Consider the following 18,822-nt stretch of genomic DNA (forward strand, 5'->3'; position numbering starts at 1 on the left):
AAATACTGTAAGAGAGTTGCTGTACAAATAAAATGATACAAAAGGTTGGGAGGACAGATGCCTTACACCTGAATGGTAAGTTGCATTTGAGTGTGGCCTAGGTAGAATTTTGAAAGAGGTACAGCATAAATGTAACAGGCAAGATACAAAGACATACTACAGTATAAGGGTAAGGCAGGAAAGTACTGAAAATAAAGCCAGAAATAAAGGTTCAGACCATACTGCAGAAAACAACTGAAGAAACTAGACTTCATTCTACATACAATGGAATGTAGCATGATAATAACTGTGTTTTAGGGAGATTGTGTGGCAAGAGTATAGAGAGTAAATTGGAATAGGAAGAGGCCAGATGTAAGAAATCCAGTTAAAAGGAAACTGCTATATTTCAGATGAAAGATGAGAACCTGAAACACAATTGTTTCAGAAGAAACAAAAGAATCTATTGTAGAAAGGGTCCTAAGAGCCAGTACTTAGGAACTGACTAGAGATGGATGGAAAAGACAGAGATAAGTCAAATATGATTATAAGATTTCGTACCTGGATGACTTATTAGAATTGCCATTAACAAAAATAGCCAAGTCAATAAGAAGTTGGTTTGTATGAAGGTCATTTGCGGGGCTGGTGAGAGAACATAATTTGGGGTTTGAATATGTTGATTATTAGGTCAGTGGAACTATCTGGAATTTCAGACAGAACTGGAGGGTACATTAGAGCCAAAGTGTCAAACTCACCGGCCAAACTAGATTAAAATGTAGTTGGGAAATATTTAACAAAATAAATAATGTTAGAAAATAATGGACTCCCTACTCAAGGGAGCCTTGCCTGAGCTCTTTTAAGGCCAGCCCAGAGTCAGTAGAATTGCAAAGGAAATGTAAACTGACCTTCCTGACTACCTAAAGGAAGTTAACTCACCTAGATGACTCCCCAAGTCATGTCAATCAAAAGACTGGTCAATTAGCTTGGATCAATGTGCAGTGACCCATTTCTGCCTGAGAGAGGATAAAAACCCTTGGGGCAAGGGGGGGGGGGTGGGAGAAGAGGCGGTGGAGTTGCTCTCTTCTCTCCTCTGCTCTCCTCACTGAGTCTCTCTTCATCCTGGGATTTTACGCTGGGCCTGGGGCGATGGAGGAGGCAGCCATGAGGCCCCCCACTCTCTCTCTTTTCTATCTAGGTATGTAGGATTTCTGAACTCTAATTCTGAGCAATGGGCTCTCTCTCCCTTTACTAACATTTAATATGCTTTAATAAATGCTTAATGCCAAAGACTGGTGCTATAGCCTCTAATTTATAAGTAGCAATATATTAGAAACCCCAGCTAAGTTCCCTAAAACCTAGAACAGAGACAGGCACCCCCATATATTTTCAAACAACACAAGAAAAATACAACAAAATATTAATTTGTGGTTTTCTAAGTCAACATGCAGGGAAGCTAGGTGTTGTAGTGAATGTTATTATTTGTCCAGTTTTCAAAGAGGATCAATGACATCACAGGGTGATGTCTTGACTCCTGGGTAAACTGGATTTAGGTGAGGCAGAGTGACACAAAGCTGTGTCACTCTCTTCCAGACAAAAGTCAAGGTGACTGGAAATACTGCTTGGAGGACAAGAACCAGAAAAGGCACATGGCTGTTTTTGACATTTAGGAAGAAAAGACATTCACAATGAATTTTATCCTATAACACTGTATAAGCCCAGCAACATTATTGAGAAAGGTGAACCACTTTTAAGAGCTTTCTAGAAAGCAGTTTAATTCAGGGCAAAAGATGTGCTACAAGGAGGTTGGGGAGTGAGTGGGTAGAGAGGAAGATCATCTACTCCTCTTCAAAGGTGTTGGTCAGGAAAGGAAGGGAGGGAAGAGGCATTTACTTATTAAGTGCTTACTACATGCCAGACACTTTGAAAAGTACTAGGGGAAAAAAGAAAAGAAAAGAAAAGTACTAGGGATACTAAAAGGGGCAAAAACAGTTCCTGTCTTGAGATAGCTCACTTTCTAATCTGGGAGAAAACACATTAATACCTATGTGCATACAAGATATATATATGGTCAAATGGAAGTAATTTCTGAGGGGAAGGCATTAGCAGCTGGAAGGAATGAGAAAGGCCTCAAAAGTAAAATTTGAACTGAATCTTGAATGAAATCAAAAGGAAAAGGTAAAAGGGAAGACTACTCTAAGCACAGGGGATAGCCAATGCAAAGACACAGATATGAGAGATGGAATGCTCTGTATGAGGCAAGAGAGCCAGTTTATCTTGACTGTAGAATGGATGAAGGGGAATAAAATATAGAACACTGGGAAGGCAGGAAGAGCCTAAGTTATAAAGAACTCTAAATATCAGAGGACTTTATATTTAATCCTCTAGGTAAGAGGGAGCCCATGGCACTTACTGAATAGGAAGAAGTGACATAAGCAGACATGCACTTTAGGAAAATAATTTTGGCAGCTGAGCAGAAGACAGAATGGAGTGTAGAGGTAGAGCCTAATTAGAAGATTGTTACAATAGTCTAGGTGAAAGGGGTAAGGGACTGAATTGGAGTAGTGGCTGTTTGAGAAAAGGACATATACTTGAGAGATAACACAAGTTGAGAGTATGGTTTACAAAATAACTTTCACACTAGTAAAGACCTAGCAAAATAAATCACAAAGCAATGAAAGGCATTTCTGTTTTTGCAAAAGAAAATTATACTTTCATATGATCATTGATTGTAGATTTAACCCAATCCCCCCATTTTTAATGAGGAAACCAAGGCTCAGAGATGTTAAGTGACTTGTTTAAAGTCATATAAGTAGGGGGCAGCTAGGTGGCACAGTGGATAGAGCACCAGCCCTGGATTCAGGAGGACCTGAGTTCAAATCTGACCTCAGACAATTAACACTTACTAGCTGTGTGACCCTGGGCAAGTCGCTTAACCCCAACTGCCTCACTTAAAAAAAAAAAATCATATAAGTAGGATTTGAAGGTAGGATTTAAAGAGAAAAGGTATGAAGTAGTGGAAAGAACACTGGATTTGGAGTTAAAGAACCTGCATTCAATTCTGGGTTCAATTTGTGACTCTGAACAAATCACTTAAAATCTCTGGGCCCTCTGAAATCAAGAATAAATCCAATGTCCAGTTAAGGACTCTTCAAATACTTATTTGAAGACTGATCTCATATTCCCCTAGGTCTTTTCTTCTTTAAAATGATCCTTCAGTGATTGCTGGTTCTCTAGCCATTCTGGGTGCCTCAGTTGGACATGCTACATAGTAAAATCAATTGTCCTTCAAAAACATGGTACTTGAATGGATTATAGTTCTCCATATTTTAGTTTGAGCAGGGCAGAATAAAATGGGACTATTAGGTTCCATGTTCTAGATATAATAGATGCCTTAGTACATCCTAGAAGAGTATAATATTCTTTGGTTACCACATCATACTGATTCACATTGAACTTGAAGTATGTTAAAATACTGATACCTTTAAAAAAAACTGCTGTATATCCATACAATAAGTTAGAAATTAATTTTTCACCCCAATTGTATAACTTATCATTTTAACATTTCTTCTCATTCGATTCAGTTAAACTTTCTAGTCTTTCACAACCTTTTTGGATCCTGATCTCCTCTATACTTTGTTTTATTTAGAAATTTGACAATCATGACTTTTAGGTTTTTTTCTAAACCATTCATAAAAATGTTGAATGGCAAATTTCTAAGGATAGTTACTTGGGATACTCCAATAGAGACCACCAAGAGAACCTACAGGCTGATATTAACCTATTAATGACTACTTATTAAGTTTGTTCAACTAGTTCTGAATCCAGTCAATAAACATTTTTTGTTTTGTTTTTATTTATTTTTTTTTAGTGAGACAACTGGGGTTAAGTGACTTGCCCAGGGTCACACAGCTAGTAAGTGAGGCTGGATTTGAACTCAGGTACTCCTGACTCCAGGGCCAGTGCTCTATCGACTGTGCCATCTAGCTGCCCCAATAAACATTTACTAAGCTCCTACTATATGCCAGGCACTTGGGATACTAAAGAAGCAAAAGAAATAACCCCTCCCCTCAAGGAGTTTATATTCTAACAGGAGAAATGACAAACACACACACATACTCTCTCTCTCTCTCTCTCTCTCTCTCTCTCTCTCTCTCTCTCTCTCTCTCTATATATATATATATATATATATATATATATATATATATATATATATATATATACATATACATATACAGGATAAAAAGGAAATAGTTAAGAGAAGAAAGGCACTAAAATTAAGAGGGATTGTGCAGGCCTTCATTTCCACACTTCTTGGGGAATAGGTGGGGTTGGGTTAGGAGAAAAGATAATGAGTTCCAGTTTGGACATGTTTAGTTTAAGATGTCTACTAGATATCCAATCTGAGATGTATGAAAGGCAGGAAGGTGTATAGCAAGGAGTGAGTGATCAACAGTTTCAAAGGCTGCAGAAAAGTCAAGGAGAATGAAAACTGAGAAGAGGTCAATGGATGTGACAATTAAAAAGACTATGGGTAACGTAGAAGAGAGCAGTTTCAGTGGAATGATAAATTTGGAAGCTGGATTACTGTGAAGGATTAAAAAATGAGAGAAGAGAATGTGAAGGCACCTGTTGTAGATGTACTTTTCAAAGAGTTTAGCCACAAAGGTCAGCAGAAATATAGGATGACAACGAGAGGGGATAAATGATCAAGTGAGGGTTTTTTTTTAAGATTCGGGAAACATGAACATGTAGGCAGTAGGGAAAGAGCTAGCAGACAGGGAGAGACTGAAAATAAGTTACACAGTGGGGATGGCAGAGGGAGAAATCTCTTGGAGGATATGTGACAGAATGAGATTGTTTGAGCAGGTAGAAGGGTTAATCTTATTAGAAAGTAAGGGTGCCTTCTCATGTGAGACATGGGTGAAGGAAGAAATAGTAGTAGAAGGGATCTCTGATATGAAATGAGGAAAAGGGGAGAAGAGGAAGATCATGGAAAATGACCTCAATTTTTCCTAAAAAAACAAGGCAAGCTAAAAGGGGAGAGGTACAAGTAAGGGAAGCCAAGGGAAGTTTGAGGAGGAATGAAAAGGTTTAGAAGAGTTGCTATGGAGAGTGGGATAGTAAGTTGATGAGGAAGTTATAATAGGAATGCCTTGGAGCAACAGGAAGCCAGATGAGGTATGACCATCTTTGTGTGTGGCTGAGGTGGGGAGTAGGATTAAATCACAGGAAGTGAGTAGGTTGAGGAACCAAGTGGTTAGGGTGTTTGACGGAGAGTCAATATGTTTGAATACAGTTAAATGTACTGTCATCCAACCTATGTATCTTCACTTTACCTACAAGGGTTGCATGAATGACTTTTATCAATTAACTTTGCTAAAAATTATACATACTATATTGTTAGCATTCCTCCATTCTACTAGTCTAGCCATCTCTTCAAAAAAGAATATGATATTAGTCTGGCATGAATTACTCTTGATGAAGCAATTCTGACTTTTAGTCATCACTGATTCCCTCACTAAGTGTTCACAAACCATCCCTTTAATCAGGTGTTCTAGATTTTTGCCAGGAATAAAATTCAAGCTTAAAGACCTAAAATATGTAGGGCTTCATCCTACCTTTTTTTCTTTCTTAAACTAAGAAACTGGGGCAACAGGGCACCATTTGACCTTCTCCAATTCTGTAGTACTCTTCTGTTCTCTAAGATCTTTCAAAGATCATGGGCACTATTCTGCCTTTGGCTTTCCCTGCCCCCTAAATGTATGCATTCCCCCAAGGTTTGGGGCTTGCCTTTTATACTATTCTTTCCTTTCTCAGCAAACTTATCCACTCCAATAGTTTCAACTACAGCATCTATGCAGACAACCTTCAAATGTGTATTTCTAGTCCTTACTTACTCTTTCAAACTCTGCATTTAAATTTCCATATTGGACTGTTCCTACATGGCTGCTCTGCTGGTAGCTAAGACACAACACATCCAAAACCAAATTCATCATATTCTTCCAACTCTACATCCCCCCTCCCCCCTTTACTATACCAACTCCTCATTTTTTGATTTCTATTACATACTTTCTACATTTATTTATTGGAGAAAGAGGTAATCAGGATAATTTCTTCACTATGGGGGGGAGGGGGTGTCTCATTATAGAAACTCTACCAATGCAGACCCATTTGTATTCTAAGAGTGTTAGGCAGACTAGAAAAGTAAGAATTTTAGCAGTTTTTTCATAGTCACAAAGCTAATGTGTATGAGGTGAGCTGTCCTGCAAACTATTGAGGATTTATGACTGGATCTCAAGTGAGAGGTGAGTGCTAGGTATGTAGATTGCACAGTCATTTTCAGAGATGATATTTATATTTTATTATTTTTTTGTGTGTGTGAGGCAATTGGGGTTAAGTGACTTCACCAGGGTCACACAGCTAGTAAGTATCAAGTGTCTGAGGCTAGATTTGAACTCAGGTCCTCCTGACTCCAGGGCCAGTGCTCTATCCACTGTGCCACCTAGCTGCCCCAGAGATGATATTTATAAAGGGTTTTTGTGTTATGTGTGTACTATACCTCAAATTAAATAGAAAGCATTATGAAATAGGGACTATGTTTTATCCAAACTTTTTATCTCATCATCTAATACAGGACTCTGCTTACAGTAGGATTTTAATTAATGTTTTTAAAATTTATAATGCTGAATTTTACTTCTTTCCTTCTCTAATAAAATCCTAATCTGACACTTCATTGTGGTGTAGAAGTGGCCCTGTATTCTGAAAGGCTATGATTATAGAATGTTAGCTTCTCCAAATCCTACCAGTATGTAAAGGCTTCAAAAAGAAGTCCAAGAATGGGTAATGGATTATATTGTCCAATAACTAGTATGGGAAAGTTCAGAGAGGCTCACCACCAGGTTTACTATGGGATGAAGAATTTTTTTTTTGGGTCTACTGCAGCTCTTGTAAGGGAAAAAAAGGCTGTAATCTGCATTGCTGAAAAAATTATTCACTCTAATGAAATCAGAGATCTTGAAAGCACTTAAGTATCTCCTGTCTTTATATGGTCTAGTCTCACCTTGAGCCCTTAAGAGTTCAAAAGTAAAATATAATTGGATCCTCTACCTTTTTTATGTCTATGACTGGTTTATATATTTTCTTACATCATATAAGATTGCCCTTTTTTTGGTCATTTGAGATGCTGCCTGTCTAGTCTCTCTCCCTTTGTATAAGAGCTCTATAAATAGTTTTAAATAGTTAAGATTGGTAAAGAATTTTAAATGCAGGCCTTTGAGCTTTGACACTATATGCAGAATTTATTTGGCTTTGTATTCCTCAGATGTCAGCTATTGGCTCAGTACTTTGCACATTAGGCACTCAAAAATATATTTGTTAATTAGAATGAATGAATAAACAAAAAAGCTAATACCTTATTGCTATACCATAATTTTCTCATGTAGAGCCTTTTCAAGGTATTTAGGTATAGCCATTTTCTCTTTAAGTGTCAGCAAAATCTTTTTTCATTTTTTCCCTTTGGCTCTGTTCTGGTTAAGGTTTTACTGTAATAAATACAAAGTTCTCTGAACTGAATTGGACGGAGAAGAAAGGAGTACACAGACATCTGCCCTCAATCCTTCTTCTAGATGCATGGGTGTATTTGGTTTGGTTTTAGAATCTTTTGTATGTTAGAGATGAAAAAGGACAGGAGAGAGGAAGAGTAATGCATGTAAGATAGTAGAGTGGAAGAGATGCAGAAAGCCTCAGGCTTCCCTTCTCAGTGTAAAGTTTGGTACTTTGAATACAAAAAGAATCCCTGTTATATGGGAAGGATTCAAAAGACGGTTTAGTATACAAGAATATTCAAAACAACAGCAAACTGGAACTAAAATATTTTTATCATGCCTATCCCCTCTAGTGAAGATATTCATTTGTAATATGAATGTGAAATGAAGTTCTTTTTACTATTAAACATTCTTAAACAACTATATGAAGTCTCAATAACAGTCCACTGAGAAAGTTAAAGCAAAAACAGTTATGAACTTTCACTGACCTGGGAAGTGATGTTAAGCGTAACCGCATCAAGGCCACCAGAAAGCATACCCTGAGTGTCAGCCAGCGTTAACGTGACACTGGCATCACCTCCAACTCCTGATGAAGACATTACAAGATTTTGAGTAGCTATAGTGGATGGAGACATGGATGTTGCTGAAGAAAGGTTTCCAGCTGCAGTATTAAGGTCTATAAAACAAAACAAAATAGAGGAAAAGGAGATCAAAATATAAACTAGGTCAATAAAATTATGGTATGGGAAGAATGGCTATTGGTTAAGCACAACTCTGTGGCTAGAGAAAACTATTGCCATTTGCCAACTGCTGATGGAATACTGTAAATATTAATTTTACTTGAAAGGCATTTTAAGCTGCCTATTTCATGTTTCTCCAAGTAGATCTACTGTACCTTCCTAAATATATGTGGAGGATCTGTTGAAGCAAAAGAAGGAATGGAACAACCTAATCCCAGAGATTTCTCTCATCAGGAAAGGACGGAGAACACAAGTGCTTATTTTTTGGTTATCCACTTATCTCCTGCTCAGAATTAGAGTCGAAATACAATAAAATGGAATCAAATCTAGTCAAATGGGCAACTACTAGTAGCATGTTCTGGGTCTCTACGGTTGACTTTTTCCCACTTATATTATTTCTTTACACTTTTTCTCTTTCTTCTGAATGGCCAAGCATAAATATAGATATCATCCTGTACAATAATTTTATTTATTAATTTTATCTAGTAAAGACAGCAAAAGATTTTTGGTCCCCACAAAGATCTATGTAGGATTTTTTCTTTCTTCTAACCAATGATGAAAGGAAGGGAAGGTATTCTGAGTGAGGATCCTCTAAGACTCTCCAGAGAGCTATTCAAAAAAGGCAAACTTTGTTATCCAGGTGGATGGGATTGGCTCAGTAGGTGCTTGCCAAAATCTTGTAGTAGACATCAGGAAAAAATGTTCAATTTAGTATTCCTATTTAAAAATGGAGATCTTTCCATAACCTAGTTCATTAGAAAGCAAAAAATTTAAACTTAAGAAGCTATCTGCTAATTAGACATAAAAAGAAAACTCCTGTTAATGCTTTGTTGTGACTTGGTTATATATACCAGTCCAGAGAGAGCCTCCTCATATCAGTCAGGGAGCCAACAGGAAAACTAGGTTACTTACTTGTAACTGGAGTTCTCCAAATATATTGCCTCCATAGATCCACACTCTTGGAGTCTCACACTGTGCTGCACAGACCTGGAACCTTTAAAAGCAGTATAACCATTAGGAGTCTAGTGCAATGAAGCAGCCACCGGGGGCTCCAAAGATTACTACATAAGGAGACAGTAAGATCCCTCCCACCTCTCTCTCTTTTTCTGACAAACTGACTACAGAGGACTCCTAAGACAAACAAGGGTAGGAAAATAATGAGTGTGGATTTGTGGAGGATTTATGTTCCAAGTACTCCAGTTACCAGAAAACAAGTCAACCTAATGTTCATAAAATTGCCTCCACATATCCCTACTCTTGCAAACTAGTCAGTACCAATCATTCTAGAGGTAAGTTGAAAAAGATAAAAAAATAAAAATCTTGAAAGATTGTCCTATAAAAAGCAACCTAAATTTGTGTCCAACAACAACAACAAAAAAAAACTAAGGAGAAAACTGTGACCTAAATGGCCTAACTAGACCTCCACTAGCATAAACTGCAAATATACCTTTGGAAAACTCCTGAAGTGCCAGTAAGGTAAGAAGTAGTATGTTTCTATATTCCATTATCAAAGCAAAAGTTGATATACTCTATCACTATCTAGAATAGATCCTATTTACAAAGAAATTCAACCATTAACAAAATTCCTCAAGTGGTCAAAATGTATTTTACAAAGCAAAATGTTTCCAAGATTTTCATGATAAATGGTTAATCAAAAGGTTCCAGGTCTGTGCAGCATAAGAAATCTAATGAGAAAGAATCATTGAGAAGAAAGAAAGAAGGTTTGGTATTCTTCTAGCTAAAAATCAAATTTTCAAAGGAACACTCCAGCTATAAGCTTCAGAGTTCATACTTGAAGTGATACAGGGTGACAAATATGCCCTAAATCTAGTCCTAACCTCTATAAAACCCAATTTTAGACACACACAAAAATAACTGCAGCTCCTATAGAACTGTCCTCTCTCACTAACAGGAACTTGGAAGAGATCATATCAAAGTTAAATCTATGTGTTTGGAAGTACATAATCTAATATAATTCTTATTTATTTCTTAACATCAATTCCATAAAACCATTAGAAAAAGATAAAATACATTATAAAGAAAGGAAATAATGGTTTTTAATATATTTATACAGACTTTCCTATTAGAACTACTATGTGCACAAGTCAATAAAGTCTAGAACTTTTCAGAAATTTAGTGGACACCTTTTGGTTACGTTACAGATGACTTGAGTGATAAAAACAAGAAAGGAGCTAAACTCTTTGCTCAAATAAGGTAACCTTAAAAAGATTAAATCAACTCTCTTTGGATTTTTATCTGACTCAACACTATCGAAAATTTCGGGGTCAAAATGTACAGCATTTTCAAAAAACATGCTTTTAAAACTGACTTGACTTTCATCAAGAATTTAAATGATATCAATTCCAATTTCTTGAGTCCTAACAAGGGGGTGGAGGAAAGAGTGGTAGCATGGAGTTTGCCTTAATGGTGAGAATCACACATCGACTTTTTAAATAAGTAGAGATGTCAAGATCCAAAATACAGGAACATGTTTCTGTTTCCAGAGAATTTAACATACAAATACTGAAGTGCTTTAATAAAACTTCCAATGCTCTTCCACATCAATTACTATTTTGCATCACTCTAAAAAATAATAGCAGCTCAGTGCTAATCATCTCATCTAACCTATATCCAAACAAATCTCTGTCACAATAATTTACCCAATATCATAATCATTTCAGATTTATTCACCTGAAATGACGACTAATAGCATCTACATTTTCAGAAAGCATTTGTAAAACAGGAACAAATGTATTCCTAATCTGGTAGAAAAGGTCCAACTCCAACATCTTAATGACAGAATCCTATGGATGATGAGTACGATGAAAAGATTGTGTAAGGAAAAGTAAATATATCTTTCCCAGTGTTGAAAGATGAAAATCCATTACTCTCATAAAGACTATTCTATGTTTAATATTAAATGGTGTTAATGCTATTAATTCCTACAAAGAAATATGTGTCTAGTTTTAAGCTTTCATTGTTAATATCAACTGTTTCTGAGTAGGTATTTATATACAGTTCAACTTTCCTTTTCAGAAATTCATCTGCACTGGAATTTGTCTTAATTTGTAACCAACTGTTTAAGGGGGTTATGTCAATATTAGGTACTAAGAGGCAATAAATATTCACATGAAACCCCTCAAGAACAAAGTATACTGTATAAATATCACCACAAAATGTTTCCTAATTCCAAAGAGAACTTCTATGCCAAAAATGTAATGCTATTCCTCTTTAAACTTTTCAAATAGAACTGAAACAACCAGAACCTTCACTAAAATTTGTGGTATACCTTTCAGTTCAAGAGAAAAATACAGAAAAGAATACTGGCATACTACATAACAGTGGCTGTTGGAAGACACTTTAGAACTGTGTAAGTATTATGAAATAACAATGAGAATTATTACGTTGGCACTAGAATAATCCCTCTTAATGGAAGCTCCTGTGATTACTCTAAATCATTAAATCCAACAAAAAGAGGAATCTGAAAACAATTCTTTTGCAGTTAGTGCTATAATTTTTTACAGAGTGGACAGACACTGAGCCAGGTCATGACTTTTATTCTGATATAAATGTTTATGAATGTGAACAGAACTTTCAGTACTTTCAGCCAGCACCAACACCTTAACTACATACAACCAGTAGTAAGAGGTTACTCAAACCATCCTAACAAAGTCTTGTTCTCTATTAACCTATTTGACCTTAAGGAAGAAATGAAACTGACCAAGATTATCTGCCAAAATTCAGTCTAGTTTAAAGATTAAGGAAAGCTGAGAACACAACTTACTCCCTCGTACCAAAATGACCCTATATTTAATAGACAGCCAACATAAGAAAAGCAAAACTCATGAAAACTCTTGAATAGTATTTAATCTCAGATTCTAAATTTTATCCTTTGGAAAAGTTCACAAAACAAAATAAGATGCTGATCTTAAATCCTTATAGACTGATATGTAGAATATGTTGAAAAAATGTAATTTTAAAAAATCTCATAGCCAACTTTTAAGACATAGCTTCACAAGATAGTAAAAAATAAAAAAATTCAGGAGTAAAAAATCTGTTTGCCTTCTTTAGTCAGTTATCATTGACATAATATATTGGCTGCTGTTAGGCATTTTATTAATAATGGCTATACTGCATTAAATGATTCTGGATCTGTCCCTGCTGGTGTGAGACTCCATCAGTATATATCTGTGGGGGCAATTTTATGAAGATGCCCAACCATCTGTACTCATACTATATCGACAGTACCCTTAAATAGAAAACTTTTGGACAGAATAAAGATCAATGTATTCACATATTTTTTCCAGCCATTTGTGGACCATTATTACTATAATCCACCCCTCCCCCCATTTCCAAGTAATACACTGAGCCATCAAACATCAGGATAACCAAGTGGCAGAGACAACTACATATTCTTCCATTTAAACTGGAAATTCTCTAATTTCATTTCCTGTTCCATCAATCTGTCAAAAAGTTATTGAAAAATTCCCAATAAAGTTACTACCATAAAGACTACTACTCTTTTGACCACTGATAATGTAATTTGTTCTTCAATGAAATAGTGGAAAAACTCTAGAACCTCTTAAAGGAGAGGTCCCCAGTAGAATATGAATTATCCACATTTTTTCCCTTCCCATCAACAAAAGATCCACATAGGTGAAGATATACCTTTACATATCTGCATGTACCAAATGGGAAGTGGAAAGATGATTAAAATTTCTTTTGTGCTCAAATCAAAGTAAATGGAAATTATGATTATACTCCCTTTCTTCTTAAAAAATGCCATTTAAGAAGAGTGCATTATCCTTTTTGCAGACTTCGAGAGTCAGGTTCTCACTCTAGAATCTCTAGCAGAGCTCAATAATGTGGCTAGCTGTAGTTTTTACTGATCAGCAATGACTTAGAAACTAAAATTCATCTATCAATATAAATTATTACAAGATATTTGGTACTAATTGTTTGATTAGAAATAAGGATTCCTAAAGCAAGATTCCAACAGAAACTAAGACAAGAGTCTCCTAATTATTATGGATTAAATTGCTCACATGAGAGCAAGTCAAGCTTTTTTATTAGATAATGATGACTCTATGATTTAATAGTAAGTACTTATTTCAAAATCACAATAAATCTTAAAGATTAAAAAAAATGATGTGATTAATAGAGTCAAGAGTATGGTAAAATGAGAGAAACAATGTTATGGCAATGGAAAAGAGCAAAGGACTATAATTTCACAGACCCCAGAATCAGGTTCTTCTACTATAAAATGAAGGGGTTAGATTAGATAGAGCTCTAAGAACTCTTCTTGTTCTAAAATTCTATGATTACTGATCTCTAATATGATTCTACGTTAAAATCTTATTTATGTTTTCCTTTTGCTTCAGTTGAAGTTCTAAACTTTTAAAAAATCCTGTCTTTCAGTTATTAAGTTTATATCTCAGACCTCCAACTAACGAAAACGTTTTAAGGATCCTGGAGGTCTACCATCCCCTTTCTCCTACCTTACATTAAAGGGACAGAAAGAAGTATTCTTTCTTAGGAGAAGGAAAGAAGAGGGGAAATGGAATGAGTTAGTTGTGAGATAATTAAATTTTGTGTGTTCATTTTATGTATAGCTCAAGAGTTAATTTGATAAGTTTTTACTTTGGAAAGAGCTAGAAGTCTAAGTTTGGGAAGAAAATAATAAGAGTAAACTTAATGAAAAACTTGGAAAACTATATAAAGACTTGTGTGGAAAAGCTAATAATGGACCTTAGTTTATATAGAGACAGCACAATAAGCTACTGTAATTTCTTTCATACTGCTATGAAGTTCTATGTATAGTGCTTTACATATCCTAGTTGTTTGAATAATAGAAATATTTTTATCAGTAGTAAGTATATTTCTAATCTCAGCAAAGGCACTGTCCATGTGTCCATTACTTTGAACTAAATGCCACCTGGTGGTAGCCAAAAAATATAGTATACTGCAATGCAAATAGCAATCTATTCCAGAGGAACTGCTGACCTAGAAGATCATCCCCAAGAAGGGAGAGCAAAATGCTAAATTGTTACCATCTTTATCAATTAGATTAAAACTATTTATTTTGGTTGATAATTTTGTTATGATTTAGTTTACAAAGTTTTAATCTTTTAGGTTAAAAAGCTGACATAATTCAACATGGTCTTATCTTACATTTTTTTATAAACTTGGGAAAACTGTATGTTTATTTTTCATGCAGAAAGACAATGTAAATTGCTAAATTTATTTACATAAGCTTTAAGAAGTGAAATATAAAATTTTGGAATGTTTCTCTTGGCTCAATCATTCCAGCATACCTGAAGAGTTTAATGATGTGCTCTGGGAGAGAAGCTGATCATTACTTATTGTTAACGTGGCACCAGGAGGCTGATTATTGACGGCAGGAGTTGACAATCGTATGCTTCCATTTAATTCACTATTTCCATTAGTATTATGTTGAATAAGATCTTGACCTAAATAGAAATTAATTTTGTTAACCTAAAAAGAAAACAACTTTATTTGCTTAAGGTTAAATGTTCATCCTATTAAGGCACTCTAAAAACTCAGTATTCTAATAATAGAGAAATGAAGATAAGACCATAAAGACATATTTTCCTGTTGGGAGGAGAGACATTCAACTAAATTAAAAAATTCACTTTCACTGTAAATTAGGCTTTGTTTGTCACATTAAATAATAATATAAATAAAAATACTATTTAGAGAAAATAGGGCTATCTTAAGAAATAATGACGCTAAGACTATATTTTAACTTTTCAAATTTTATGATTATTTGTCATATTTCCTTAAAATACCAGTAAAAATATTTTATCATACTCTAGCACAAATAAAAATATTCAAGGCTTTGTATTTATGAAAATAAAATGTATTCTGTAACATAGAAAAGTTTATCTTCATCAGAACTCCACCCACCTTTGGGGGGGGGGGAGGCAATGGGGGTTAAGTGACTTGTCCAGGGTCACACAGCTAATAAGTGTCAAGTGTCTGAGGCCGGATTTGAATTCAGGTACTCCTGAATCCAGGGCCAGTGCTCTATCAACTTCACCACCTAACTGCCCCTACCCACTTTCAATAACAACACATAACATTACAATTCTATAGTATTGTATTTCACATTAAATTCTAAATAGGATAAAAAATGTTGGCAAATATGGCTAAATCTTTAACTATTCATAATGGTGGAAAGACAAAAAAATTAGTAACCTCATCTTAGTGATTAATTTCAAACTTCCTTAGCACCAAAATCTTTCAAATATAAAAAATTAGCTTATTAGTCTGACCTACACTAATAGGGCACTCACTATAGAAGATAAAGAATCATAAAATAGCCAAAAGGCCTAGTAAATAATTTGGAAGAATATGATAAATAGAAACAAGAATCCTGGATAAAACACAAAGGAATATATTATAAAATGCAAAATGGATGATTTTGATTATACTAAATTAAAAAATTTCTGTACAAACAGAAGCAATGCATCCAAAATTAGAAGGGAGGCAGAAAGCTGGGAAACAATTTTTGAGGCCAGTACTTCTGATAAAGGCCTCATCTCTAAAATATATAGGGAACTAAATCAAATTTATAAGAATCCAAGTCATTCCCCAATTGAGAAATGGTCAAAGGATATGAACAGCCAGTTTTATGATGAAGAAACCAAAGCTATCTATTCCCATATGAAAAAATGCTCTAAAATCTCTAAATGATTAGAGAGATGCAAATTAAACAAACTCTGAGTTAGCCACCTGACACCTATCAGATTGGGCTAAAATGACTAAAAAAGAAGATAATAAATGTGTGGAGAAGCTGGTGGGAAAAATGGAACACTAATTCATTGTTGGTGGAGCTGTGAACTGATCCAACCATTCTGGAGAGCAATTTGGAATTATGCCCAAAGGGTGATAAAGCTGTGCATACCCTTTGACCCAGCAATTCCACTTTTAGGTCTTTTTCCCAAAGAAATCATGGAAAGGGGAAAGGGACCCACATGTACAAAAATATTTATAGCTGCTCTTTACGTGGTAGCAAGGAATTGGAAGTTGAGGAGGTGCCCATCAATTGGGGAATGGCTGGACAAGTTGTGGTATATGAATACAATGGAATACTATTGTGCTGTAAGAAATGATGAGCAGGAGGAGTTCAGAGAAACCTGGAGGGTCTTGCGTAAGCTGATGATGAGTGAGATGAGCAGAACTAGAAGAACATTGTACACAGTATCATCAACATTGAGTGTTGACCTACTGTGATGGACATTCTTCTCACCAATGCAATGGTACAGAAGAGTTGCAGGGAATTCATGATAGAAGAGGATCTCCAAATCCAAGAAAAAAAAAAAAAAGAACTGTGGAGTATAGATGCTGATTGAACCATGCTATTTCTTTTGTTTTGGGTGCTGTTGGGTTTTTTTTTTCTATTTTGAGGTTTTGCATTACTGCCCTGATTTTTTCTCTTATAACAGGATTAATGCAGAAATAGGATTAATGTTATTATGGATATATAAGTGTGTGTATATATATATATATATATATATATATATATATATATATATGTGTGTGTGTGTGTGTGTGTGTGTGTGTGTGTGTGTGTGTATATGTATTTAAATATATAGATACAACCTATATGAGATTACCTGCTGTCTAGGGGAGGGGGGAGGGAGGGGAGGGAGGGAGAAAAATCTGAAATTGTAAAGCTTGTATAAACAAAAGTTGAGAACTATCTTTACATCTAACGGAAAAAATAAAATACCTTATATGTAAAAAACAAAAAAACAAAAAACACAAAGGAATAAACAATCCAACTAGATTGTAAACTCTATGAGGTCAAAGACCTCAACAAATTATCTGATATTTCAAAATTTATTTAATATAATTAGTTGCAACTGTTTTTGTTGTTTATTAGTACCTATATTTTAAGACACCATTTAAAAGGCAAAGCCCAAATTCTAAGTGTTTTCTACAATTCATTATTTATTTAGGATACGATTAGATCTTTTTTTCTACAATGTTCTATTGTTGTAAACCTACTGTAGAAATGTCATTAAAATATAAGAAATAGCATGCATGGTAGGTCAAACTAATGGTCCATCTAGCCCACAAAATTTGTTCTCTTACAGTGCGCTATCTCTGGTGAATGAACAAGACAATTGTCTTCAAAGGTACTGTTAGCTTATAAAAGTTAGTTTTCTTTGCTTAAAAAAAATATGAATGTTGATAAAAGTGGGACAAAATTTTTAACTAATTATCTGAAAGGGCAAATGTTCATACAAAACACTGGATTTTCATCTTTGTGGTTCCCCCCCCAAATTATTTTATTTAGTTAGTTAGTTAGTTTATTTAGTTTAATTAATTAATTAATTAATTTGTTCATTCATTCATTCATTTATTTTTGTGGGCCAATGAGGGTTAAGTGACTTGCCCAGAGTCACACAGCTAGTAAATCTCAAGTGTCTGAGGCCAGATTTGAACTCATTTGTTTGTTTGTGGTTTTTTGGTTTTTGTGTGTGTGTGAATTTTCATCTTTAAAATAAGTGTGATTATGTAGTTTAGAAGAAATTTCAGAAAATTCATGAGAATAAAAAAAAGAAATTATATACACATAAATACAATCTCTGAGTAGATAAGGAAATCTCTATGGTTTTAAATACAAAATCTAATAAGCTAAATAATTTTCAATTGAATTTTAGCATGCAGGTAACCATACTACCAAAGATGTTGCCATCTAGAGACCCACCCTTTCTACATGTATTTGATAATCTTTTATGAAATTCTACCTAAAATTTTTTCTTTACACAAATTTAGAGGTACATTCTTTCACAATATAGGAAGTATCTTCATAGACTGACTTAGTACCTGTAACAAATCCAATTCATATAAAAGTTAAGTTCCTAAAATTTTGCATAATGAAATCATGACAGCATCAAACTATTTTATGGTGTCTATCCTTACTGAAAAGAAAATGTTACAAAGTAGCAAACAAATGAGTGAGTATGCCTAAAATGCTATAAATATGAAATATTGCATTGGCATAAATATAAAATACTAACCAGATATGGTGAGAGTAATTTCTTGTGAAGATCCTGATGAAGTTGGAGCAGTGGAACCAGCAGCGTGGGCTAAAACCTGACTGAGACTTGAATTATTAATAGTCAATGTGATCTCATGCTGACCATTAGAAGTGGATACTAGACCCTGAGAGGTCATCACTTGAGAAAGATCTTGTGTACCTAATTATTTAAATAAACAAAAGATTTTAAAATATATATTAACAAATATAAATTTCCTCTTTCCCTTACAATAATTTTCTCTCTTCTAATATCTATTTTAATTAAGCTTTCTGATAATCTAGAAAGAATGAGGAAAACGAGGGGATAGTAAACACTTTTCAAAATAACCCAAAAGAACAAGAAATTGTTATGTGTAAATATATACTCTATATTAAACAGAGCAGCTATTTAAAACAAACTCAATTACAATGCATGTTATGTAGATATTATCTGTCATTTAGAAAGGGTTTATACACACTAATCTTAGTTTCATTAAGTTCACTTAATGAA

The 18,822-nt window shown here is 34.6% G+C and overlaps 1 protein-coding gene across 1 annotated transcript in view; it reads right to left on the minus strand.

Moving 5' to 3' along the window:
- Positions 1 to 18,822, minus strand: part of ZNF236 (zinc finger protein 236) — a 188,371-nt gene that overhangs the window by 40,352 nt on the left and 129,197 nt on the right. The window contains 3 exon segments of the mRNA XM_043976777.1: positions 8,009 to 8,196; positions 14,575 to 14,730; positions 18,313 to 18,492. Coding sequence (XP_043832712.1) covers positions 8,009 to 8,196; positions 14,575 to 14,730; positions 18,313 to 18,492 — 524 coding nt within the window.

The sequence above is a fragment of the Dromiciops gliroides genome, chromosome 1 (assembly GCF_019393635.1).
Source record: "Dromiciops gliroides isolate mDroGli1 chromosome 1, mDroGli1.pri, whole genome shotgun sequence".
Classification (NCBI taxonomy): Eukaryota; Metazoa; Chordata; class Mammalia; order Microbiotheria; family Microbiotheriidae; genus Dromiciops; species Dromiciops gliroides.